Here is a 25450-nt window from a genome sequence, read left to right as displayed (position 1 = left end):
CAGTGGAGCAGCAAACCGAACAGTTACCAGATACCAAACTCCAAAAATCCCAAATTAAAAACCTGCTTCCAAATTAAAGTCTGGCTAAACACTGAGGTCTTGTTTGCGTTGTTCTCATACTGTTTTCAATTCTAAACTATACTAAATGCTAGGCTAGACTAAAATACAGTAGAATGAATGGACATGAGCAGTTGGGATTGCTATATGTCGGCTTTTCTTTAGTGTTTGTGAAACATTTTTCATTGATTTCATCAGTTGTTTTTTTTAGAGTGATCTGGGTGTGGGTGCAGGGATTTTACACAAATTCCATCTTTGTGTGTGTGTCTGGGAAAGGAGACTCCACCTCAGGAAGAGGATGCACCAGTTGACTATGGGTTGCCAAGGCAGGAAGAGCTCAATAAGCAGAAAAGAGTGAGAGACTGGAGTATAGTGAGAGAGAGGGAAGGATGGGAAGAGACTAGGAGGGGGCAAAAAGTGCTTGAAAGCAGATATATCTGGCAGTAAATTCCTCCCTCTTCCTGCATCCCAGTGAGGGCCCTTATCTCTTAGATAGAACACAACTCTACGTGCTCCCAGAATAGCATGATTAACTCTTTACTCTTTACTCAGCGCTCTAAGAAAATGAAACATACTCTACACAAGTACGTGAATGCAGATACATCTTGTTACGCAAGCTCGATTTCATGTGTCGTTGCGTTCTGAAATGTGTCAGACCGCAATTCCTAACTCTGAATGTTGCCACAATGGGCAATATAGCGAGTTTATTGTGAACTGTCCACTTCTGTGGTGAGTTTTCTCTTTCAGCTCAACTACTGTCATGGCAGAGCAACAGATAATATTGCTGAGCACGTAAGTTAAAGTCAATATATTTATAGCAGTTTACCAGAATAATAACACATTCAGTTTAATGGCTTTTGAAGTTAACTCTAACACCTTCTTGAGTACTGAGATTTGTTCCCGCCACGATAATGCAAGAACACACTTTAAGCATGTTCAACTGGATGGTGCGTTGACAATGCGATGGCCAAGCGCTTGCATATATCTGCATTCATGTACTTGCACAGAGTATGTTTCAACCTATATGCTCAGCACCTCCCATAATAATGACTCGTTACGGGGCCATAATTCATGTATTCTACTTAATATATTAGAAATAAGCATAACCCTATAATGTACTTAAAAGTAATTAAATTAATTGAAAGTGAGTAACTGTAATCTAATTACAAGATATTTAAATGTAATGCATTACACTACTTTTTTTTACTTAAAAAGTTTTACAGTAACTAATTACTTTGTAAATGGATTACACCCAACATCGGATGGCACACACTCTGAAATGTACCAAACAATTTTTGTAGGAACACAGTGGTGAAATTTCGTAACCTTGAAACCCTATAGTTGTAATTGCGCAACATTGTTGCAAAATTCTCCCCAAAACAAAATATGAATTAACATCATGACCTTTATAACCAATGTCTTCCTAAAAACACTTTTAAGGGGGGGCCTGGTAGCTCAGCAAGTAAAGTCGCTGACTACCACACCTGGAGTCGCAAGTTCGAATCCAGGGCGTGCTGAGTGACTCCAGTCAGGCAGCATAAGCAACCAGTTGGCCCAGTTGCTAGGATGGGTAGAGTCACGTTGGGTTAACCTCATCGTGGTCACTATAATGTTGTTCTGGCTCTCGGTGAGGTGCGTGGTGAGTTGTACGTGGATGTCATGGAGAATAGCGCGAGCCTCCACACACGCTACGTCTCCGCAAGGCACATGATAAGATTCACGGATTGACTGTCTCAGACGATTAGGCAACTGAGATTCGTCCTCCACCACCTGGATTGAGGCAAGTCACTACGCCACCACAAGGATCTATTGGGGAAAAAAGGGGAGAAAATCCAAAAAAAAAAAAAAAAACTTTTAAGGAGGAAGAAAAAAAGTATATTATCAGTATTCATGCTTGGGCGAGGGTTGGTTAATCATATTGGAATACCACAAAGGTAATTTTTTTTCCCAGGTAATGAAGGCATATGGGTTGTAGGTTGAAATAGCAGTGAGTAAAAGGATCATGGGCTAAAGTCGTTATGCAGAGTTTGTAATCTCATTCTGAACATTGTACATTTAATTAACCTCAGTGTATGGTATTCCACTGTAAAACTGTCTTGACCGATCAGACTTTTAACTGCAGTATCTATGAGCTTCTCTCTCATACTTTCTCTCTCACTTATTCCCTCTCATTTTGGCTTTTTTCCTCTCTCTGCTAGTTTCTTGTTTTAAAAACCAGCAGCCACCATATCTGTTCAGTCTCACCAGCCAATCGTGCACTAAAGTACTGGGTGTTAGGTGGGGTGGGTAGACATCCGTAGTAGCCTGGCAGGCTCGGGTCTTGGTCAGGCTGGGCTATGAAAGGTTGAGGTTGGAGGTGTGAAGGGGGGGAAACAAAGCCCTGCTTGTGTGGAGAGGAGGAGAGGAAGAGGCAGGGTAGACAAGCTGACAGTACCTGCAGTTGGAGGAGGGTGGCGTGCAGGAAGTGGCCTATGGCGAGATCTCAGGCACCATGGTAGAGATATTCTAAAGTAAATAGGGCTGCAACTAACGATTATTTTGATAATCGATTAATCTAACGATTATTTTGACGATTATTCAACTGTTCGGCGATTATTCAGCTTGTCCCCGACTTAAATGGTTGTATTAAACATGCTTACTAACAATAAAGAGGACAAAATCATCTTTTAAAAATACCTCTAAATGACTCACTGAATCAAAGAGAAAAAAATACTTTTTAATTCAGTAAAGAAATTCACTGCAAAAAATCGTATTGTTATCGAGGGTTTTTGTCTTGTTTTCCATTTAAAATTGTCTAAAATTCTTTAAAACAAGATACATTTACTTGAAGCATCATATACGATATTAAGAATTGCTTTCAGATAATGTATCTTAAATATAAGTGTATTTTGTATATGTGTATTTTTTCACTTGGTTATACTTCTGCGAATGCAGTAAAGACAAAATATACTTGTATTCAAGATCTATTCTCTAAAAGCAAGTCTAAATATCTTATATGCTGCTTCTCTATCTTTATTTTTTATTGGATTTTTAGATATTTTAAAATATTTGTATTTTTAATATTATATTCAAAATTGTCAGATAACAATTTTTTCTTCTGCAGTATAGCTGCTAAAGAAAATGTACGCTGTTTTAAAGGAGTTTTAGTTATTTATATTGGAAAACAAGCCAAAACAAAAACAAATCATAAACGTATTTTGTTGCAGTGTATAATGGGGTGAAGACTACCCTCTCTCACCTTTCTGTTCACTTCAATCCATCTTTAACTCCCAAAAAAACAAGCTCTCTCTTATTAATGTAGCTGCGTATTGCCAATTTTCTTCACTATAAGAAATGCACAGTGACACATTTATTATGATTCAAAAAGTTAGATCGGGACACTTCACGCAACTCATAGAGGAGGCGCTGACCGCACAGAGAAATGCCAGTTTTGGAGTTTTTAGCTATTTACTTGATCTGCTTCTGTATTATTTGAACTTTAATAAAGCTATAACGCATTAAATATAACTGCATTAAAGATGTAACGCCGGGGTGTTTCCTTTAAAGATGCTCGACATGCAAGTTTTGCTTCAGCAGAGCGGCAGCTCCAGCTCCACTTATTGAGTGCTTCTGTATTTACTTATTTTGTCTTTTTGCATTATAATTCCCTCATACTTTGCATCTGCATCACCTGAAGCTGTTTGGAAAGTTTAGAGTGCATCTGGACTGTGAGCTGTGTAATTCTTCCTCTCCTCAGTCAGGCACGAACTGCAGTGCTGCTCTCGCACGTCATCCTTAGAGTTTAATGTGATCTCATGTTACGTTAAATGAGATCAAACAACTATTCAACAAAAAAAAATGTTGTAGACAATTTTTTATTGTCGACGTTGTCAACACCATCAACTAATCGTTTCAGCCCTAAATATAAATGACATGCATTGCATGGCCCCTCTCTCTATGTCTACAACTCAGTAATATATATTTCATGTGTTCTATTGTCATGACAATTATCATTTGTATAAAAGCTTAACATTATTACAGTTTTGCTATATTCAATGCAGTAGTATATTAATATACACCAGATTTTGATTTTACTTTGTTAAATGTATAATACATAAATTATGACTTAAATTATTAGGGCTGTCAAAAAGTTGAAGTAATAATCACAGTTCATCTCATTACCTTTTTTTATAGTGAATACCTGAAAGGGACAGGTTACCCAGAAATAAAAATTCCGTTATCATTTTTACACCCCCATATTTTTCCAAACACGTATTGCTTTTTTTTTTCATCCATGGAACACAAAAGGAGATGTTGGCAGAATGTTTCGGAATTCACTTACTTTGCTTTTTATATATATATATATATATATATATATATATATACACACACACACACACACACACACACACACACACACACACACACACACACATATATATATATATATATATATATATACATACATATATATGTATATATATATGTATGTGTATATATGTGTGTGTGTGTGTGTGTGTGTGTGTATATATATATATATATATATATATATATATATATATATATATATATATATATATATATATATATATATATATATATATGTACTGTCAATAGTATTGATAAAAGAGTCATTGTACATTGATTTGCTGTGCATATTGATGTAGGTTAGGCCAACCAGAGGCATTTAAAGACATTTTTACAGTTTTAAGTAGTAGGTCTGCATGTTTCTGTTTCTAGAATGGCATCCTGTGTCTATGCCTAACATTTCAGGCATTACACTCTGGAGGATATATATCCCACAGTCCTTTGGTGCTTTAGAAGGCAGACATTCCCCGACGGGAGGGTTTTAGTGTGGAGCTCTCCGGTTTCACTCGCCTAATTATTATGCCTTTGAGACCAGAAGCTGGTTTAAGTTAAAACGGCATTATTTCAACATGGCTAAATGGTTAACCAGTCTGAAAGCCAGGTCAGCAAGGCAAGTTTAAATTAATCTAAGCTCACATCTACAACTGCCATCTCTCACAGTTTCCCTTCAAATGCAATAGTGAGACTGAGGAATTGGAATATTTCCTTTTTTTAACGTTTTCAAACAATATAGTATGAATCAAATGGTGGTTTGTTAGCTGCTCTGCGTGGAGCGGTGATGTTGACATAGCTCTGGTGGAGTAACACCCTGTTTGGTATAAATAAGCCCTGATGTCATTGCTAGTGAAATTCATTATAATTAGTTAAGCGACATGGGTTGGGAAAGATTCTTTAAACTATATTTAGATGTTTGTAAACATACACATGCAGGAACTGTTGGTTCATGGCCATGACGAATGTTGAGTGGAACACAATTTCTTTGCAAAACTTGTTTTTTAGTCAATTCAGTCTACATTAAGGTTTATCTGTGGTGCATCTACAGCACCACATAATATTTAAGAGGGAGTCAAAGGGAAATATGACCTATTTTTAGTACATAATATGATGTACTAGACTTTCCCTAATATATTACGTCTCTCTGTTTGTGAGAAAGAAACCTGTATGTTTGTATTTTCTGTTCTGTTCTATTCCATTCTATTCTTGATACCCCAATAACAATCAGTGTCAGCAAAATAACACCAGTGTTCATGGCTGATGATTTATCCTTGTGTTGTGTGTGTTGTGTTGAGCAGAATTGACCGAAAGATGTCCAGCAGTCAGACCAACTATAAATTAGATGAAGCCCAGGCAATCTTCAGTGAGCTCCGCAGCATTAAGAAGGCCATCAGCACAGGCGAGAAGGAGAGGCAGGACCTCATCCAGGTCAGCTTTGCCCAGATCATCGTCTTTGTTGTTTTCATTTAAAAAAAAAAAAATTATTTAAAGAGACACTGTAGTTTTGTATTGGGTCGGTAACTTTACATATTAAATATTTAGTGCTTTTGCTCATTTCTTACCTGGGAATGTACTAAAAACGGTCATAATTTAGTTTTATATGACCATTTTACACCTCGCTTTGACCTTTAGAATTTAACAGGCTTTTTTTTTTTTTTTTTTGCTACTGTACCTACAAGACTTCTATATCTAAATACTGGTGTATTTCTGAATATGCCTATACATACTGAATAGGCACTGATATTTAAAATTGGGTGGTCATATTTTATGAATAGACAAATAGATTTGCATTGTGAACATTTATGTCTACACTGTAAATTAAACTCTTATTTTGAAAGAACAATGGTAATCCTTATTTCGATTGTGTGTGTCCCTTTATTATATTTGTCATTTCAACACCTTCAACTTCCCTTCAAATGTCTTTTACTTTGTGAGGTGCTGCCATCTTGTGGTAATAAGTAAACATAAAGGAGAACTGCTTTTGTTATGAAGATGACTTTGTTAATTTGTTGTTGTTTTTTTTTCTTATGTTGTGCATTGACCACAGAGTCTGGCCAAGTTGACGTTGAACTTCTGTAACTCCATTAATGAGGTGGCCAACAGTGCAGAAACCCTGGGTGACTCCTGTAGTGTGCAACAATACACAGATACTGGTTGTCAGACTGATTTGATGGGAGAGGTTTGCCAGCATTTTTCTGTGACCTATAAGCAAATTCTGTGTAATTCCACCACTGAAGTTTACATTATTTTCCTTCGTGTCATCACAGAGATAAATCTTCGTCTATGCTCAAAAATGTATGATGATAATTTCTCTTATACAGTTTGGCACCCAGGAGCCATCAATGTTAGCAGACAGAGTCAAACTCAGTTGGCAGTATGAAGAGGCTAAGAAAAAGTAAGTGCATTTACAAAAATTAAATTGCATCCTTACTAAAGGGATAGTTCACCCAAAAATTACAATTCTCTCATCATTTACTCACCCCCATGCCATCCCAGATGTGTATGACTTTCTTTTGCAAAACACAAAAGATTTTTAGAAGAATATCTCAGATCTGTAGGTCCTTACAATGCAAGTGAATGTTGGCCAGAACTTTGAAGATGCAAAAATAAGACAAAGGAAGCATAAAAGTAACCCATACTGCTCCAGTGGTAAAATCCATGTCTTTAGAAGTGATATGATAGGTGTGGGTGAGAAAAATGTTATTATTTAAAGCTATTTTTACCATCTGCAGAAGAAAGTCATTCACATCTGAGTAAATAATGAGAGAATTTTCATTTTTGGGTAAACTATCCCTGACTGTAATATAGCAATAGGAATGGAAGGAATGTTAAGTGTTGCTTGCTGGTACAAAACTTACCAGCACCATACTAGGGTGTTCTGGGTGGTTGTTAGGTGGTTGGGTACTGGCCCAAGTAAAAAAAAAAAAAAGACAACCCCAAGACTATTCTGTACTGGTTCACTATATATGTGTGAGGCTTCTTTTCAGTTCAGGTCAATGGGATTTTTTCCCCCCCACACATTTTCATCAATAGAACCTCTCTTCAATAAACATGCCATATTTTCAAGAAATATACAAATAAGTATAAGCAATAATAATAGTGATGCTTGCCTTAGCAAGTTTTTTCTAATAATGATTTTATTGATTACTTCTTATCATGAGAAAGCTAAGTATAATTTATTAAATCTACTGATATTTGAACTATGTGATTTCAAGGATATTTTGACAATGGAAGTTGACCATGTGAAATTTCCATTCAGCCCTGCTGTGCTTCCTAAAAGTTTGGTGGTCATGTGGCTTTAAGAGAATCTCACTCATGGCTGGATTTGCCATGTAATAATATCGCTACTATTTTACTGTAGATTTAATAACTTAGAAAAGTAGAGTGGTGGATTGATGTGGCCTACATTACATTTGGAAACTCCTCTGTATTTTATGAGCGATTGCTGTTGTAGCAGTTGACTCCTGCATTATAACAGTGGCTCCATGCAGACCTTTTACAAGATGCATGTTTCCATGGTGACAGAGCTAGCCACAAAGTGCAATGACATCAGAGTTAGAGAGAGAGAGAGGAAGAGAGAGAGGGAGGAGAAACCTGTGGAAACTTGCATGCTCTCTGACTGAGTCAAGATGTCTGGACTACAAAAACACATAAACACTAATATTTCACCTAAAACACAAAGCTGCTCTGTCTGTCTTTGCTTTCATGTTTTATGGCAAATGACTGCAAAGGTCATGAAAATTAATTGGTCAAAAAGTGTGGGAAACATGTTACTCACCAATGCCAAATTTAACGTACATTTTTTTGGACCCTGAATGTCTTTGTTAAGATAAGCCCTTCTTGTCTCTCTTTACCAGGATGTCCAGTATTCAACATCAGTTGGCTCAGTTGGACAGTGAGAGCTGGTCTGGGCGTGCAGAAGCTGACAGGGACTTGGACTTTCTGCAGCTCCTGCGGGAGAAGGAGGCACTGCTTCAGGAGATCACTCTGCTCAGCCAGCAGCAGCACTCCCCAGACACTCTGCTCCAGCTGCAGGAGGAGAAACATAGACTGGAGGAGGAGGTGCAGAAAGCCCAGAGCATCCAGAGTCAGGGAGCCAATCAGAGGTCTGCATTTACACTTAGAGCTGTATTACTTATTGCACAATCACATCTATAGACTAGAGTGATTATGTGGATGTTATAGGGTCATATCTTGGACACAATGCACCCTATCCCAGTTTATGTAAAATGGGTAATTTATAAATCGTCATTAACATATCACCACCCACATTTCCACCTCAAGACCTATTCAGTATTCTGAAAATTGTTGGGGGTGTTGTTACTTATTTCATGAGGTTAGCTTATCATAAGTTGTGATATAATTATGGTACATTAAAATGGACTTAAATGAAATGCTACAGTAGTGAAATTGGCCCCTTTGTGAAAAATGCCCCTTTGCCCCTTAATGTGATGTCAGTGAAAAGCATGTGTCAGTGTCCTTGCACAGAACCACATCTAATGCATTGTTGCACTTTTAATTGAAATCTAAGGGATTTTGAAGGGCTACATGGCAAGGCAACATACAATAGTATACCTGGTTACCACGATGCGAAAAATAAAAGTTGCATTATCATGGCAATAAAGAAAAGTCCTGAATACTTCTATCCAAAACATGGTGGTAGAATTATGTACTTTTAATCAGAAAATCTTGCAAACAAAATAGTTTTGTAAATGTTTTGTAGATGCCCGCAGAAGTAAATAAGGGTGCCCTCATTTCCCTATTGAACAAGGCAGATGTGCTTGTGCTAGTTCTGAGCTGCTCATTATGAGTGCCCTATATCTGAGACCTCAGCTGAGACATATAGGTCTCCTTTTTTCTTTTTTTTGTAATTATGTCAGTATACATATCAGCTTCCAAATCCCACCTGCATGTTTTTAATGTACAGTTGTGCTGAAAAGTTTGCATACCCTGGCAGAAATTGTGAATTTTTGGCATTGATTTTGAAAATAAGACTGATCATGCAAAAAATTCTTTTATTTAAGGATAGTGATCATATAAAGCCATTTATTATCACATAGTTGTTTGGCTCCTTTTTAAATCATAATGGTAACAGAAATCACCCAAATGGCCCTGATCAAAAGTTTACATACCCTTGAATGTTTGGCCTTGTTACAGACACACAAGGTGACACATACAGGTTTAAATGGCAATTAAAGTTTAATTTCCCACACCTGTGGCTTTTTAAATTGCAATTAGTGTCTGTTTATAAATAGACAATGAGTTTGTTAGCTCTCACATGAATGCACTAAGCAGGCTAGATACTGAGCCATGGGGAGCAGAAAAGAACTGTCAAAAGACCTGTGTAACAAGGTAATGGAACTTTATAAAGAAGGAAAAGGATATAAAAAGATATCCAAAGCCTTGAAAATGCCAGTCAGTACTGTTCAGTCACTTATTAAGAAGTGGAAAATTCAGGGATCTATTGATACCAAGCCAAGGTCAGGTAGACCAAGAAAGAATTCAGTCACAACTGCCAGAAAAATTGTTCAGGATACAAAGAAAAACCCACAGGTAACCTCAGGAGAAATACAGGCTGATCTGGAAAAAGATGGTGTGGTTGTTTCAAGGAGCACAATACTTGTTGACCCTTCTCCAAACATAGCGCTTATGGTTGTGACCATAAAGCTCTATTTTGGTCTCGTCACTCCAAATTCCAGTGTGCCAAAAGCTGTGAGGCGTGTCAAGGTGTTGTTGGGCATATTGTAACCGGGCTTTTTTGTGGCATTGGCTTCTTTCTGGCAACTCGACCATGCAGCTCATTTTTGTTCAGGTATCGTCATATTGTGCTCCTTGAAACAACCACACCGTCTTTTTCCAGAGCAGTCTGTATTTCTCCTGAGGTTACCTGTGGGTTTTTCTTTGTATCCCGAACAGTTCTTCTGGCAGTTGTGGCTGAAATCTTTCTTGGTCTACCTGACCTTGTCTTGGTATCAAGAGGTCCCCGAATTTTCCACTTCTTAATAAGTCATTTTCAAGGCTTTGGATATCTTTTTATATCCTTTTTCTTCTTTATAAAGTTCCATTACCTTGTTACGCAGGTTCTTTTCTGCTCCCCATGGCTCAGTATCTAGCCTGCTCAGTGCATCCACGTGAGAGCTAACAAACTCATTGACTATTTATACACAGACACTAATTGCAATTTAGAAAGCCACAGGTGTGGGAAATTAACCTTTAATTGCCATTTAAACCTGTGTGTGTCACCTTGTGTGTCTGCAACAAGGCCAAACATTCAAGGGTATGTAAACTTTTGATCAGGGCCATGTGGGTGATTTCTGTTACCATTATGTTTAAAAAAGGAGCCAAACAACTATGTGATAATAAATGGCTTCATATGATCACTATCCTTAAATCTTTTGCATGATCAGTCCTATTTTCAAAATCAATGCCAAAATTTCACAATTTCTGCCAGAGTATGCAAACGTTTGAGAACAACTGTATTTTTTGCCTTTAAGACTGGAGTCATTGAAATGTGTCATTAGGAGCCATAAAATGGTAGATAACCAGTTTTCACTTGATGCTAAAGATTCATTGACATAAAAGAGCATAAATTCCACAACGCATCTGCAGACATCAATTTGCTGGCATCAGCACCAAAAAATTTACAGTTGTGTGTGATAAACAGTTAAATAAATTGTAGAACAATTAGAATCACATTTGTGTTCTGACATCTAGGAAATTGTGTTATTGTGATTCTGTGAGATATAGTTAGACAAAATTGACTGAAATGTAATGTAGCAAATCTGTAACATTTGTAACATTATGTTTGAATTTGTTGTGTAGGATATTACAGCAGGAGAAGAGGAATGTACTTATGAGACAACTAGAGGAGGCCACCCGTATCACCACCTATCTACACTCACAGTTGAAGAGGTATACACACACACACACACACACACACACACACACACACACACACACACACACACACTGCTTGAACACTAAAAACTTATATTAAACACTAGGGATTCTCAAAACCAATTTCCATACTACAACAAAAAATATGTATGCTATTTAACACACTCCAGTTTTAAAGAGATAGTTCACCCAAAAATGAAAATTTTCTCATCATTTACACCCTCATGCCATTTTTAGAAAAATATCTCTACTCTGTAGGTCCATACAATACAAGTGAATAGTGGCCAGAACTCTGATGGTCCAAAAAGAATATAAAGGCAGCATAAAAGTAAACCATATGACTCCAGTGTTTAAATCCATATCTTCAAAAGCAATATGATAAATGTGGGTGTGAAACAGATAAATATTTAAGTGCTTTTTTACTATAAATCTCCACTTAAACTTTCACTTTCACATTCTTCTTCTTTTGTTTTTGACAATTCAGATTTTTTTTGCATATCACTGCCTACTTGGCAGGGAGTAGAATGTTTTGTAAAAATGTACAAAAATATATTTCTCATCTAGTCATATGGATTACTTTTATGCTACCTTTTATATGCTTTTTGGACCTTCAAAGTTCTGGCCACCATTCACTTGCATTGTATGGATCTACAGAGCTGAGATCTTCTATAAATCTTTGTTTGCGTTCAGCAGAAGAAAAAGTCTCACATGTTATTTTTAATATTTTAATTTTTTGTTAAATGTTATTTTTGTGTGAACTATCCCTTTTAATATGTTAAATATGAGTATAAATTTCAACAAATTAAATTTTAGATATAGACTCAAGTAATTCTCCTTTAAAGGTGCTGTAAGCTATTTTAGCCATTCTGGAGCTTCCACGAGACTGAGCCGCTGAATTAGACACGCCCCCTCTTTCCAAAACACCGCCCTCCAAAGATAGCATTGAGACCGTCATCTGAACAATAGAGGAGTGCATCTTCTCATGGTTGTCAAACACAACAGTAGCAAAATAGCGCCCTCAGCTGACAACTATTATGAATCTGAATATGATATTAAACCTGAATGATTAGCTTCAACAACTGTACTATGAGAATATGCAAAATGATTGATAGGCAGAAAGCACACCAAAGTCTTCTGATTGGCTGATCAAAAAATGTGTCCACGGGCGTATATCTGTAACTGCTGATCTCCTGGGTTTTTCACGCACAACAGTCTCTAGAATTTACTCAGAATGGTGCCAAAAACAAAAAAAACATCCAGTGAGCGGCAGTTCTGTGGACAGAAATGCCTTGTTGATGAGAGAGGTCAACAGAGAATGGCCAGACTGGTTCGAACTGACAAAGTCTACGGTAACTCAGAAAACTGCTCTGTACAATTGTAGCGAGAAGAATATCATCTCCGAATGCTCTTCTGAGATGCGGGTGAGCACTGTTTTGGCAGCACGAGGGGGACCTACACAATATAAGGCTGGTGGTTTTAATGTTGTGGCTGATCGATGTATCTCAGGACAAAATTTCTGTGATATCTTTCAGGGAGAAGGAACATTTTCTGCATGCCATTCCATAAAAAAAAAAATCACTTGCAGCACCTTTAATTAAACATCGCTTCAAGTTTTCAAGTAAACGGTCAGTAATAAAGAACAAAGAAATAAATTAAGTGCAGCGCATAGTTTTCTCTTTTTCTTGTCAATACTGTTGTTTGAATGATATTACCAACATAATACCAAATATGTACATATGCCAAAAATTGTTTAGTTGAATGAAATAAATTTTTCCAATATGTTAACAAGGCAATGTTTAAACAGTAAGGATAAAGAGTAAATTGTAAGGATAATGATGAGCATGCAAAAGAATTGTTGCATTTTATTTTTGTATAAACTTAACGGTACTAGTACAGAAGTACCATTACTTTTGACATCTAGAATATACAAGGTTTCACTGTATACTCGGAAATCAAAAATGTCTTGCTCCCACAAGATGATCTTACAATAAAAGCACAAACACTAAAAGAGGATGTCCAACCACATCATCCCAAACTGAAACTGAAAACTTCTCTTTTTCTCTTTGTGCAGCCTATCAGCCAGTAATTTGACAGTGTCGTCCAGTAGTAGCCGTGGGTCTTTAGCTTCCAGTCGTGGATCTTTAGCTTCCAGCCGTGGTTCTCTCAGCTCTGTCAGCTTCACCGACATCTACGGCCTACCCCAGTATGAGCGTCCAGAGGGCAGCTCTGATGTTCAAGATCCTTCTTTCCGATACCTTCTCCCCTTGGAGACCCCCTGTAGAGACGGTTCAGCCTTTGGCCCAAAACGCACCCACGACACACCACAGTCTCTCACCTCTCTCTCCTCTCGGTCCTCGCTGTCCTCTCTCTCGCCTCCCAGTTCCCCCATGGACACCCCCTACTACTCGGCCCCCCAAGACTGCCCTCTGGCCCAGATGACTGAGGAGTACATGGAGGTGGCCAGCAGGGGGTTGCTGATGGAAGGGCTGCGGTGTCAGACTCAAGCCCAACAACAGACGACTCTTCCTGGGGAAGTGGAAATGGTTGGCCCAGCCACTGCACTGGAGGGGAAGAGCCATCGAGATGGAGGGCTCCAGAGCACACACAGCTCCACAGGTGATGAATGTCTCATGGAGATTGCAATGGGAATTTTGACTGTTTCCATTGCAAAAGTACTTAATCTCAGTGTGTTGTATTGTGTTTGTATATGTGACTCAATAATAGGAGTGACTCTGCGCTGTAAGAGTGCGAGTAGAACCAGCAGAAGGGCAAGACGAGTGTCTGCAGGAGTCAATGAAGATGTTTTGGCAACAGACAGTGGGGTGTTTGAAGCCTGGAGCAGAAGGTTAGAAAATATTCTTTGCTAAAGATATACAACCAAACACAAAAGACAGCTCTGTTCCTAAACCTAGTAAGCTGCCTCTGGCATCATTTTAAGGCAACATAGGTGCGCACCTTATGCAAAACTTAGTAACGCTCCCCCTTAAGATACCTCATTTTGGCTAAATGCAAAGGCAGATCATATATCCTTCGCAGAGAAGGCAATTTTAGAATGCACTGTCATGTAATTCAATCAGTGCTGAAAAGTATCAATTAAAACTAAATATTAAAAGACGCTGGCTACCACCCCTGGAGTTCGCTTTTTCGAATCCCAGGGCGTGCTGAGTGACTCCAGCCAGGTCTCCTAAGCAGCCAAATTGGCCCGGTTGCTAGGGAGGGTAGAGTCACATGGGGTAACCTCCTTGTGGTCGCTATAATGTGGTGAGTTGAGCGCGGATGCCGCGGTGGATGGCATGAAGCCTCCACACGCACTATGTCTCCGTGGCAACGCGCTCAACAAGCCAAGTGATAAGATGTGCAGGTTGACGGTCTCAGACGTGGAGGCAGCTGAGATTCGTCCTCTGCCACCCGGATTGAGGCGAATCACTACACGACCACGAGGACTTAAAAAAAAGCGCACTGGGAATTGGGCATTCCAAATTGGGCGAAAAAGGGGAAAAATAAAAAAACATTTAAAAAAAATAAATATTAAAACTAAATATGACTATTTTACCCAAAATGTGTGTGTGCGCCTTGTATATTTATGCTCATTAGAGTATTTCAGCATTTCTCTCTCATCATCTGTATTGAAATCAATGGCGAGTCGAGTCTCCCGTTCGCTGCTTGTGCAGAGTGCTATTTGTGTGGCACGTAGAGTTGTTGCCTATGTAGAGTGTTTCAAATCAGTCACTTGTGAGATTCCATGCCAGCTATGATGCTGCCACAGAAGTCAGCAGGAGGCAGTGAGGAAGCTCATTATGTTTTGGATAGATCCAACATGTCAATTTTTTGCAAGGTAATCACAATGGTACCTTGTACACACAAAGTCATTGGGCATGGCCATGAAGTTTTTGTATTTTTGTATTAAGTCTTTGGCGTTAGGGGGTTGGCGAAATAACATGTGGATGGGTTTGGTTAAGTGCCATTTAATTCTGAGGTTCTTCTCCGGTTATTGCCCCATCTGCGTCCTATTATATATTCTATTCCCTGTCAAGAAATGTTAATATAAATGAAGACAGCCCATTCATAAGTATTTGTAAATGGGCTGTATGCAATGCATTAGAAGAATAAATATATGAACCATTTGTGTCTTACGTTCTTTTGCACAATAACTATGTCCTTGTTGAATGTCAGGCATATTTTTATAGTCTCAGCCGCAGAAGGCATGCCCACGGACCACCCACTGTCAGTTCTTTAACTGTCTGATGCACATAGCTTTTACAAGTTTTGTGTACTTTCTCGATCAACTCAAATCTGTGCAAATCTGATTGGCTGGTTTGATGGAACTTCCATGAGTAGACGCACACAGGTCGTTCCGCATTGATACAATGAGCGCTTTTGAGGACGAAATGATCACAGAATTTGCCCAAGTTTGCTAGTGACATCAAATCTTTTAAAAGTATTGCATTTTCTGCTATGCTTGCTTAGTTATGTCTGTAAACATTCTCTATAATGAGGTTTTCTGTTCTGTACTTGTGCTTTCTACACATTTTCTGCTATTTTACCATGTGTTTTCTGTGCAGTCTCTCGTGGAGACTCGCGTGCCATTTATATAAAAAATTCTTCCCCCATGTCATCTTTATTGTTGTATGTTACATCTCCGATAAACCTGCCCCTAAACACCCCATAGTAACAAAACTGACTGTGATTGGTTTAACATGTCAATTAGATGGCTTTTGCTGTCTAAATGGGCAGTTCTTGGCCAACTGAAGCTGCTATAGAGCTACGTGAGTCTAATATTTCTATGACGGTGACACGCTCCCAATAAACAAATGGAAAATATGGTGCTCTTCTTGACTTATTGGATGTAGGCTGTGTTAAATTATATAGAATTTTAGTATAATGAATCATATTGATTTACTGACATGCAAACAAATCTACCTGGCTAGTATTGAAAGTGATCGATAGCTCTTTCTGCTGGTTGAACCCCCAAACTGCAAGTGCAGGAACTGAGATTAGACTTTGCACAGAGAATAGACCTGGTTGTTGGATTTTTTAGCGCAATGACCTATTTCTCAGGAAAATAGCAAATTGTGATTTGCACCACTTTATTTAGCATACAATAAACCCACAGTGTGTGAGAACGGCCACAAGCAAGCACTACCACCCATGCCCACGAAAATTGGATAAGATGCAGTGTGAGGTTGTTGCGCGTAGCAGGGGCACTAAAATATAGAGCTTTATCTTTGATTACTGAACATTGCCAATGGTCACCTGTATATCACGGCACAAGCCGCTACTATACATTTACAATTTGGATGTGTTTTGAAGATTGTGTTGTTTATCTTTTTACCTAAATCCTGATCCACTTTCTGCAGAGTTTCTGTTGTGTGGCCACAATTACATAGAGTCTGTTATTATTTGCTGCAAATGTTGTAGTTACTGTATTTATAAATGTCTCTTTTCAGTAGGACAGAGGAATCGGAGGAAGTCAATTTTGCTCAAGACATCACAGCTTTAGAGCCAGTTCAGATTCAGCTTGGCCTACTGTAAGCACCACACTCACCATCCTAATTATGAATTATAAATTAACAGTATTGCTTCATTTATTTGTTTTGGACTACTCTTTTGCAGATTTGATTCAAATGGAATGTTTTTGCTGCTGCATGTCCTTCAGATGAGAAATTTAAGCAAGCCCATTGTAAGAGATGGATGCAAAGTGTAAGTTATCCCATCATACATTCATAAACACACTTATCCTCCTCTATAAGTGTAATGTGCCCTGCAGAAATGGCTGGAGCTTTGATTTGATTGTCTGTCTCAGATTTGTGAAGGTTCATGTTCTCCCAGTGGACTCCAGTCGGCCCTGCACTTACTACTGCTGCAAGGCCCAGGAGCCTCAATCCCTGCTCAGCTTTAATGAGGGCTTCCGGATCCCCCTGAGTGCTGGAGGCCCTGGGGCCCATGCCTTACAGCTAAACATCTGTGTCATAGGGCCCCTCAGTCAGGAGGAGCTGCTGGTAAGACGCTTTGGCACATCATATGCTTTATATCTTAGTGAGGTTAGAACAGAATCACATATTGTCAAGTCCAAAAGTCTTGACTTAGACCAAATAAAATAAGCGATTCCCATTTTTTAGAAACCTGAAAATAAAGTTGATTATTTTTTTTTTTTTTTTTTTTATAAAGCAAAGTAAAGTGAAGAAATGTTTAAGATTCTGTACTATTTCTTGGTCATTAATCAAATCTGCCACTGAACAAATTTGTGGCATTGACCATGTTACAGTAACTCCTTTGTACAAAAGGTCAGATTTGCTTACTTTCATTGAATCACACAAGATGTTTTTGGAACATTCTTAAATTATGCTGGAATAACATGAATCATCAAGTTTTGCACAACCTTGCGGAGTCACATACATGCTGTCATTAAAGAAAAATAGGGACATTAGTTCTACATAAATACCAAGAAATATTTTACATTTTGTAAATTGTTCAGTTACAGTAAACTTCAATAAAATGACTCATTCTGTTAATAATACAATTTGTAATAAAAAATTGGAATTAAATTAGAAAATAATGTATAATAGAAGCATTTTCAGTAGTTGTCTCGGACATTTGGACCTCACTGTTTATTACACATTGAAAACTTTTGTTAAAAAGTTTGTTTTCTGCCTTAGTTATAGTGTTCAGTCTTGTGTCTTTGAGATTATCTTTTTAAATTGACCAATGGCTGTTTGCCATTCAGGGCTATACTCAGGTCTCGCTGGCAGACTGTGCAGGCAGCACAGAAATGATCTTCCAGTGGCACAGAGTGCAGATCCACAGCACAGAGAACCACAGGCCCGAGCACAGCAGACTCAGTCATCCCAGCCGCATCATGGATGAAGATGAGGAGAAAGAGGAAGGGCAAGACAGGGTTGAGGTGAGAACACGACACTGAATGCTTTTCTTCTGGCTCGGGCATTGATGGAGATTACCTGTCAATAGATTTCTCTCTTTAATGACTAGTAATTACTTTCACTGCCCTTGCTAATACTTTGTTACCATTATTTGAGCTATTTGATCTAAAAAAGAAGCCTCATTACAAGCATTAAGGCCTATTCACACAAAGACTAAATTCGGTGCAAATGTTCGTTCTGAACAAACTTTTGAATAGGAATAATGGATTCCCATGGTGCTATTCACACCGGGACCGACAAATCCTCCGACGTAAATCTGAAGTGTTTTTTTTAGTTTTTTTTTTTTTACAGAGAGCAGTTTTTTGGATTGCGATGAAAACTGATTGACCAATGTGACTTTTTGTAATTTTGCCAAGCACGTTAGTGACACTAATCAACTGGCAAACTGGTGCTGTGCTCTTTTACTTGTCTCAAGTACAAAAACTCTCAAATATGCAATAAAAAAAATTATATAGAAACTGTAAACATTCTTTTTTAGAATATTTATGTAATGTGCTGATACCTCATTTTATAAAATATATCTGGGGTTTTGTCTTAATGTACATTATTTTATATATATATATATATATATAAATATTACTGTGCCTGTTATATTATCCAGGCATTAAAAAAATTCAGCAATTAGTTTGGACTAAGCTTGTATAAAATATCACAAAAAAAGACTTGTTACAATGCAAAACTTTACTACTAGTGTAGAAAAAGATTTTGCCGAACCTCACTGCTATTTTTATTGCAAGGATAAAAATCACACGAAGTATTGCTGTAACTGTGCTCATTTTCTTAGTATGCACAAGAAACCCTGAATTCAATACAAATATGCAATAACTAAATAAAGAAAAGACCATGAAGCTGTGTCTTCGTTTATATTATTTTTAATGTTGTGCATCAGTTTATGCTACATGTACCTGGCATACCTGTTTTACTCAGTGTACATTATGTGTATTTGTATCACTGTGCATCGTGTTATATTACCCAGGCACTAAAAAAATCAAAAAAGAAGCTGGGTTCGGGAGTTCGTTTGGAATATAAACTTGTAGCAAAATACATGCATAAATATAAAGGCAGAAGACACGGGAAAAAATGCAGCAGCGCTCTTTCCTCATCGCACAAAAAAAAACACAGATTCTATATTCCTCTAAATGCATCAAAAACATAGAAAGAACATAATGAAAGAGTTATGCCAAATTAGGTAAATAACTGCCTTGACTCCGTTAAATATATTAATCTCATGCATTGACAGCTGAATGCTTAAAGAACCATGCACCAAAAAAATTGTTTTAGAACAGCACTGTCTATTGTACAGGGATGAAATTGTTTTTCATTTTATTTGCTTCGGTCTGGCTGTGAATAGACCTTTTGTTGGCAGTTCGTCTCACAAATTCCTCACGAATTTGGTATGAATAGGCCTTCGTTGTGTTATTGTGGTTGTCAATATAACATGTTAATTAAGTACAATTCATGAAAAAAAAATTATGCAATAAAAAATTAATACATTTAATAATAATATAATAATAATGTACATTGACCTGTATGTCATTTCTGGAATAAGAATTTTTCCTGCTATCTAAGCAATTCAAGCTTGAGGTAGAACCTACATGCAAAACTACAACAGACAACATGCCTGGAAACAATCTTGCGTTTAAAATGCCAGACAAAGTGTAAAACAAAGTTTATACTAACTACTTTGTTCTTGACGCATTGTTAAAAATGCAGCACTCATGGAGCAAGGTGCTGAAAAAAACCCAGCACAAAGCAATAGCCAAACATGTTCTGTTCATTAGCATGTATACATTGTCAAACAATAAAAGTGTTAAGAGTGCAGACAGAATGTAAGAATGCTTGTGTGTGAATGGCCCCTACAGTAAGCCTACCTCGGACAGATTGGCTAACTCTGAACAATATGAATTTCAGTGGACTGTAGATCATTGATAGGCTTATGTTCATTGATATGGAAATAAATTGATTCAAAAGCATTTTTTATTGTATATTCAATGTTTTACTCATCTTCCAGAATAAAGTAACGTCTTAAAAGTATTGATATATCCGATTATTTGATATTTTAATTTGATTAACCAGCATATCATGTACTGTAATTAATTTAATAACAATTTTCAATCGATTGACCTAGTGTTTTTAATCGGCAGCCCTAATAATTATTGAAACAATGCATCAGACCATTAAAAAAGAATGTCTACTGCCCATTTTTTGTGTAGGTGTCAGTGGTGACTCATTTGGAGGTGATGAAGAAAGAGTTACAGAGGAGTGAAGAGGAGCTGAAAAGGAAGGAGGAGCAGGGAGAGGCCATTTCTGAGAGGTCCACACACTCACTTTCTATTTGTCTATAAACCAATAGGCTTCCAGCTTGTACTTTTGACTGCTAGAGTACATGCTCATATGATACTTTCAAAATGTTTCTCCGGTCTAACTGCTGTGTGATATAGGAGTTGGCAGGCTGAGTCAGTGGACAGTGGCTGCAGTAACAGTACAGCGTTTGTCACTCCCTGTCCTGAGGGTTTGTGGGCTGAAGGCATCTGCTTGGCCTCTGGGAGGCGCTGTCTGCAGCCCTCTGAAAGAAATCCAATTATAAAGGTATTGCAAAGGTTTTCAAGTTGTAATGACTGCAAAAAGTCTTCTTTTACATTTTATTATTATTAAAAAAATGTGTATACTCACTTAATTCTTTAAAAATATTGAAGTAAAAACATTTGCTCAACAGATATTCAACAGTGAGCTAAAGAATAGGTTCCTTACATTTATGGTTTGTGTGTTTTTTGAGGTGGACAAGGCGACCAACACAGAAGGTGTGTTTCCAGAGTCAATGAGGATGCGGCCGAAAGAGAGGGCGGGCCGCTGGGGTCACAGCTCGCCGTTTATGCGTAGCAGCACAATAGTGAGATCTCAGACCTTCTCACCTGGAGCTCGAAGTCAGTATGTCTGTAGGGTAAGCAGAAACACACAGTTTACACTCTGTAGTTTTTACACTTCTGGGTTTCCATTGGGGTGTGTCCCATTTAAATCCTGGGTAATCAGTAACATCCTACTTCTGATAAAGCCACTCAATTGAGTGTTGAAATTGTTCCTCAGCAAGCAGATAAACAAGTCCAAATGCTCCACAATGTATTGTTAAACCTGCAGTTATATTCTTTTCTCTCTCTCTTTTTTTTCTCTGTCTCTCTCGTCCTCCCTTTTTGGACTTTCACAGTTGTACCGAAGTGACAGTGATAGCTCTACTCTACCAAAGAAATCTCCCTTTATCAGAAACACTCTGGAGCGAAGAACTCTACGATATAAACAGGTTCGAATACCAATGCTGCCGTATTAGGGACCGTAGCAACTCATAATGTAATAAAGCATAATGTAATACTGTAAGTTAAATGTAATAAATGTTCATAATGTATTAATTTTCTCAAAACGTAATAATTATTGCATTATGTAAAAGCGCATAATGTAATAACGTTTTTTGCAAAAGGGTTATTACAATATAAGAAATGTAATACCAAAAAGATTTTCATTTGAAATGTAATCATTTTGTCATATTGTAATAATTTTCAAAACAATAGTATCATTTTGGTATTCCTTTACCATAGTAAATGATTTATCTAAATCTAGTCTTAAACTACCTACGAAATAAAAAGGATTGAAATATTCATGCCTTTTGTTATTATTATTATTATTATCACTGTACATTAATTCTAATATACAGTTGTGCTCAAAAGTTTGCATACCCTGGCAGAAATTGTGAAATTTTGGCATTGATTTTGAAAATATGACTGATCATGCAAAAAAACTGTCTTTTATTTAAGGATAGTGATCATATGAAGCCATTTATTATCACATAGTTGTTTGGCTCCTTTTTAAATCATAATGATAACAGAAATCACCCAAATGGCCCTGATCAAAAGTTTACATACCCTTGAATGTTTGGCCTTGTTACAGACACACAAGGTGACACACACAGGTTTAAATGGCAATTAAAGGTTAATTTCCCACACCTGTGGCTTTTTAAATTGCAATTAGTGTCTGTGTATAAATAGTCAATGAGTTTGTTAGCTCTCACGTGGATGCACTGAGCAGGCTAGATACTGAGCCATGGGGAGCAGAAAAGAACTGTCAAAAGACCTGCGTAACAAGGTAATGGAACTTTATAAAGATGGAAAAGAATATAAAAATATATCCAAAGCCTTAAAAATGCCAGTCAGTACTGTTCAATCACTTATTAAGAAGTGGAAAATTCGGGGATCTTCGGGGACCAAGCCAAGGTCAGGTAGACCAAGAAAGATTTCAGCCACAACTGCCAGAAGAATTGTTCGGGATACAAAGAAAAACCCACAGGTAACCTCAGGAGAAATACAGGCTGTTCTGGAAAAAGACGGTGTGGTTGTTTCAAGATTTCACAATTTCTGCCAGGGTATGCAATCTTTTGAGCACAACTGTATATACTAACATACAGTATACCACTACTAATTATAATAATAATAGTTTGTTATATATATACATTTGTATTTATACAGGATATTAAATGTTTTTCAGTTTGACAACTAAAGGTATACATACTGATAAATGACACATTGTGAGACAATAATATTATGTACAAAGTATAGCCTACATTGTCAAAGCAAAAAACACAGAGTATAGTATTCAGTACTGTATGCCTAACGAGCGTGAGTGGACTGATCATTTTCTGCACTTTTATACAAGTTAGAACACAAAATAAAACATGAATGAACATCGGAGGGCATGTTGAAAGATACAGAACAACTTAAATTGTCTCAAGTGTAATCACCTAATCTGTGTTTCAACCGCAAGAAGACGTCAATAAAACACCTTGTGAACAACCTGTCACCTAATGTTACGTTTACCTCAGGAAAGTACTCTATAGAGGAGCATATCGCTAAAATTATATATGCATATATATATATAATATATATATATATATATATATATGCATTATATTTTTACTTACCTGTGATTCATGTCTATAAATTATTTAATGTAGCCTATATTTGAATAAATCTAATTCCGTCAAATCTACAAAAATTGTTTGGAATCCTTTTATTAGAAATGTAATAATTATATAATCAGAAAGCTGAGACTTTCTTTTGTAATTTAGTGCATAAAGCTCAAAATGTGTTATTTTGAAAAATCGATGTCTTGTGCTCTGGAAGTGCACTTATGCATGTGTCTGTGTGCTGGTTGTGACTGCAGCAGTCTCACCGCTTATCTCTGGCTGAGCAGCCCACGCGTACCTCTCTGGACCTGGAGCTGGACCTCCAGGCCTGCCGTACACGACAGAGGCAGCTGAGCGAGGAGTTGGCGGCACTGCGGGAGCTCAAACTGCGGCTGGAGGAACCCATGCAGGGCCCCCGTGGCCCCGCAGACCTCCCCCATTGGGCCCTACGGGATGAACGTTTTCGAAATCTGCTCCGAGAGGCCCAGAGACAGGTACTGCCTGTTTACACTGACACACTGTGTACTAATCAGATGTGATAAAGCGACAACCAATTAAAGGTATCTCTTCCTTGTTAATGAGAACTTTTTTTCCTCACTCTCAACAGGACATTTGTTGATCATTTAAATTCTATTTTACACCAGATAGCCCCACCCTCTAGGATGTCACTTGACTTCAATTTAGTATACTTTGAAAATAATGACTGATCTGAAATTGTGGAGGCAGAGACGAGAGCACCATTCTAAGGCATTGTGCATTGAAAGGATTGTTTAGAATAAGATTAATAATTCATAATCAATTTCTCTCCCCTTATCTTTCTCTCTCTCAGGCAAAGCAGAGTAGACAGGAGCAGAGGCAAGAGGAGGCTGCCGAGAGGAGGTTGCGGAAAGCTTCAAAGGAGGTTCTGCAAATGAGGGGCCAGAGTCACAAAGAGCCCCTTCCTGTGCAGACGTTCAAGTGAGTGCACCATGAAATGCCTATCTTATATTCTAACTAAACACAAACTGTACGAATGACTCAGTCAACCCAAAAGCTGGTTGGATGTTATCATCAAAACTCTTTTTCTGGTCTGCACCTCATACAGAGAGAAGATGGCTTTCTTTACCAGACCAAGATTCAACATCCCGCCTCTGCCAGCTGACGACGTGTGAGCACCATTTAGGTCACACTATCAAATATGAAGAATCAGTCTGTTTTTTTGTTTGTTTGTTTGTTTGTTTGTATTCATGCCTATGAAGTAATTAGAACAGAAATGTAGTTATTTCAGCACAAAGATTCAAATATATTTGATATGCAACTTTTGAACAACAGAAAGCTGTACAAAAAAAGCGTGTGCGCGCGTGTGATTGTGAGTGCGTGTGTGCGTGTGGTAGTACTAATGATCACGTACAGCTATATTTTATATAATTATTGATATCTTGGCAATTTTCCTGCTTGTTTAAAGAGGGAAATAACTGTTTTATAAAAGAAAAACATCCTTTTTACTTCTCTACGATGTACTTCTGATATTTCTATGTCTACGCTTACTTAAGGCTGGAAGACGGGAACAAAGTCAGTTTAGACAAATTCACTGTACTGTAACTTATTTTATAGTACTTTTCCTTGAAGGAAATAAAAATGCACCCTTCTTTTTAATGTATTTTATAAAATCTTAAAACAAATAGCACTTACTGTAAGTGTTCTTTGACGTACAGTAGAATGGAAATTTTGGCTGATTTTGTTTCTGTTACCTGATTCTTTAAAGTTATTTACTTAAAATGTCACTTTTTTTATCCACTTTTATCGCAGTTGTCATTGTCCCTTGTGCTGTTATTCTATTAAAATTATTAATATGAATTATTACTTGTACTTTTCAATATATAGATAAATATATGAAACACTGTTTTCATTTTTTTTTTTATGCTGTTTGTAAAACATCTGCAGTGTTGTTACCTCTCTCATGAAGTTAAAAGCATTAAACAGTGAAAGTGCAGCTGTTTTTCCGAAATGATGTTTTTTACATCAGGCCAATACTTTATTGTTTTGTTTCTGATGGTTAGGCATGTTCAACATGAGTAGTTTTATCATTAGTTTAATCAGTGGAATGGTGCCAGGTTTTTGGTTTTATAAGACCAGTGGTCTGCAGTTTTTGGCATCACTCATTCTCAATCCCAATTGTGATCCAGTTAATCTGGGAATTGGTGTTTAGCCTAAAAACGCCACTGTTTTTCTCTAGATTTGTATTCTAAATTGTCCAGAAGGTGGCATCTCAAACTAAGTCATGTCTTCA

At 37.5% G+C, this 25450-nt stretch overlaps 1 protein-coding gene across 2 annotated transcripts in view; it reads left to right on the top strand.

Annotated features, from left to right (window-relative positions):
* LOC127446329 (protein WWC3-like) overlaps positions 1 to 25153 on the top strand; it is a 76260-nt gene extending 51107 nt beyond the window's left edge. The window contains exons 6-23 of one of the 2 annotated variants that reach the window (XM_051707153.1): positions 5697 to 5826; positions 6446 to 6577; positions 6720 to 6793; positions 8256 to 8504; positions 11221 to 11310; positions 13367 to 13911; positions 14020 to 14140; positions 16746 to 16823; positions 16909 to 16995; positions 17099 to 17294; positions 18020 to 18196; positions 20447 to 20547; positions 20675 to 20822; positions 21010 to 21174; positions 21436 to 21528; positions 23439 to 23675; positions 24011 to 24138; positions 24266 to 25153. In XM_051707153.1, coding sequence (XP_051563113.1) covers positions 5697 to 5826; positions 6446 to 6577; positions 6720 to 6793; positions 8256 to 8504; positions 11221 to 11310; positions 13367 to 13911; positions 14020 to 14140; positions 16746 to 16823; positions 16909 to 16995; positions 17099 to 17294; positions 18020 to 18196; positions 20447 to 20547; positions 20675 to 20822; positions 21010 to 21174; positions 21436 to 21528; positions 23439 to 23675; positions 24011 to 24138; positions 24266 to 24332 — 2818 coding nt within the window. In that variant the 3' untranslated portion in view covers positions 24333 to 25153. Of the gene's footprint in view, positions 1 to 5696; positions 5827 to 6445; positions 6578 to 6719; positions 6794 to 8255; positions 8505 to 11220; positions 11311 to 13366; positions 13912 to 14019; positions 14141 to 16742; positions 16824 to 16908; positions 16996 to 17098; positions 17295 to 18019; positions 18197 to 20446; positions 20548 to 20674; positions 20823 to 21009; positions 21175 to 21435; positions 21529 to 23438; positions 23676 to 24010; positions 24139 to 24265 lie in introns of both variants that reach the window. The other variant, XM_051707152.1, reaches the window with a different exon arrangement.
* The last annotated feature ends 297 nt before the right edge of the window (positions 25154 to 25450 follow it).

The sequence above is a fragment of the Myxocyprinus asiaticus genome, chromosome 9 (assembly GCF_019703515.2).
Source record: "Myxocyprinus asiaticus isolate MX2 ecotype Aquarium Trade chromosome 9, UBuf_Myxa_2, whole genome shotgun sequence".
NCBI classification, from domain to species: domain Eukaryota; kingdom Metazoa; phylum Chordata; class Actinopteri; order Cypriniformes; family Catostomidae; genus Myxocyprinus; species Myxocyprinus asiaticus.
The sequence above is the reverse complement of the archived record's forward strand: the minus strand, read 5'-3'. Positions and strand labels throughout refer to the sequence as shown.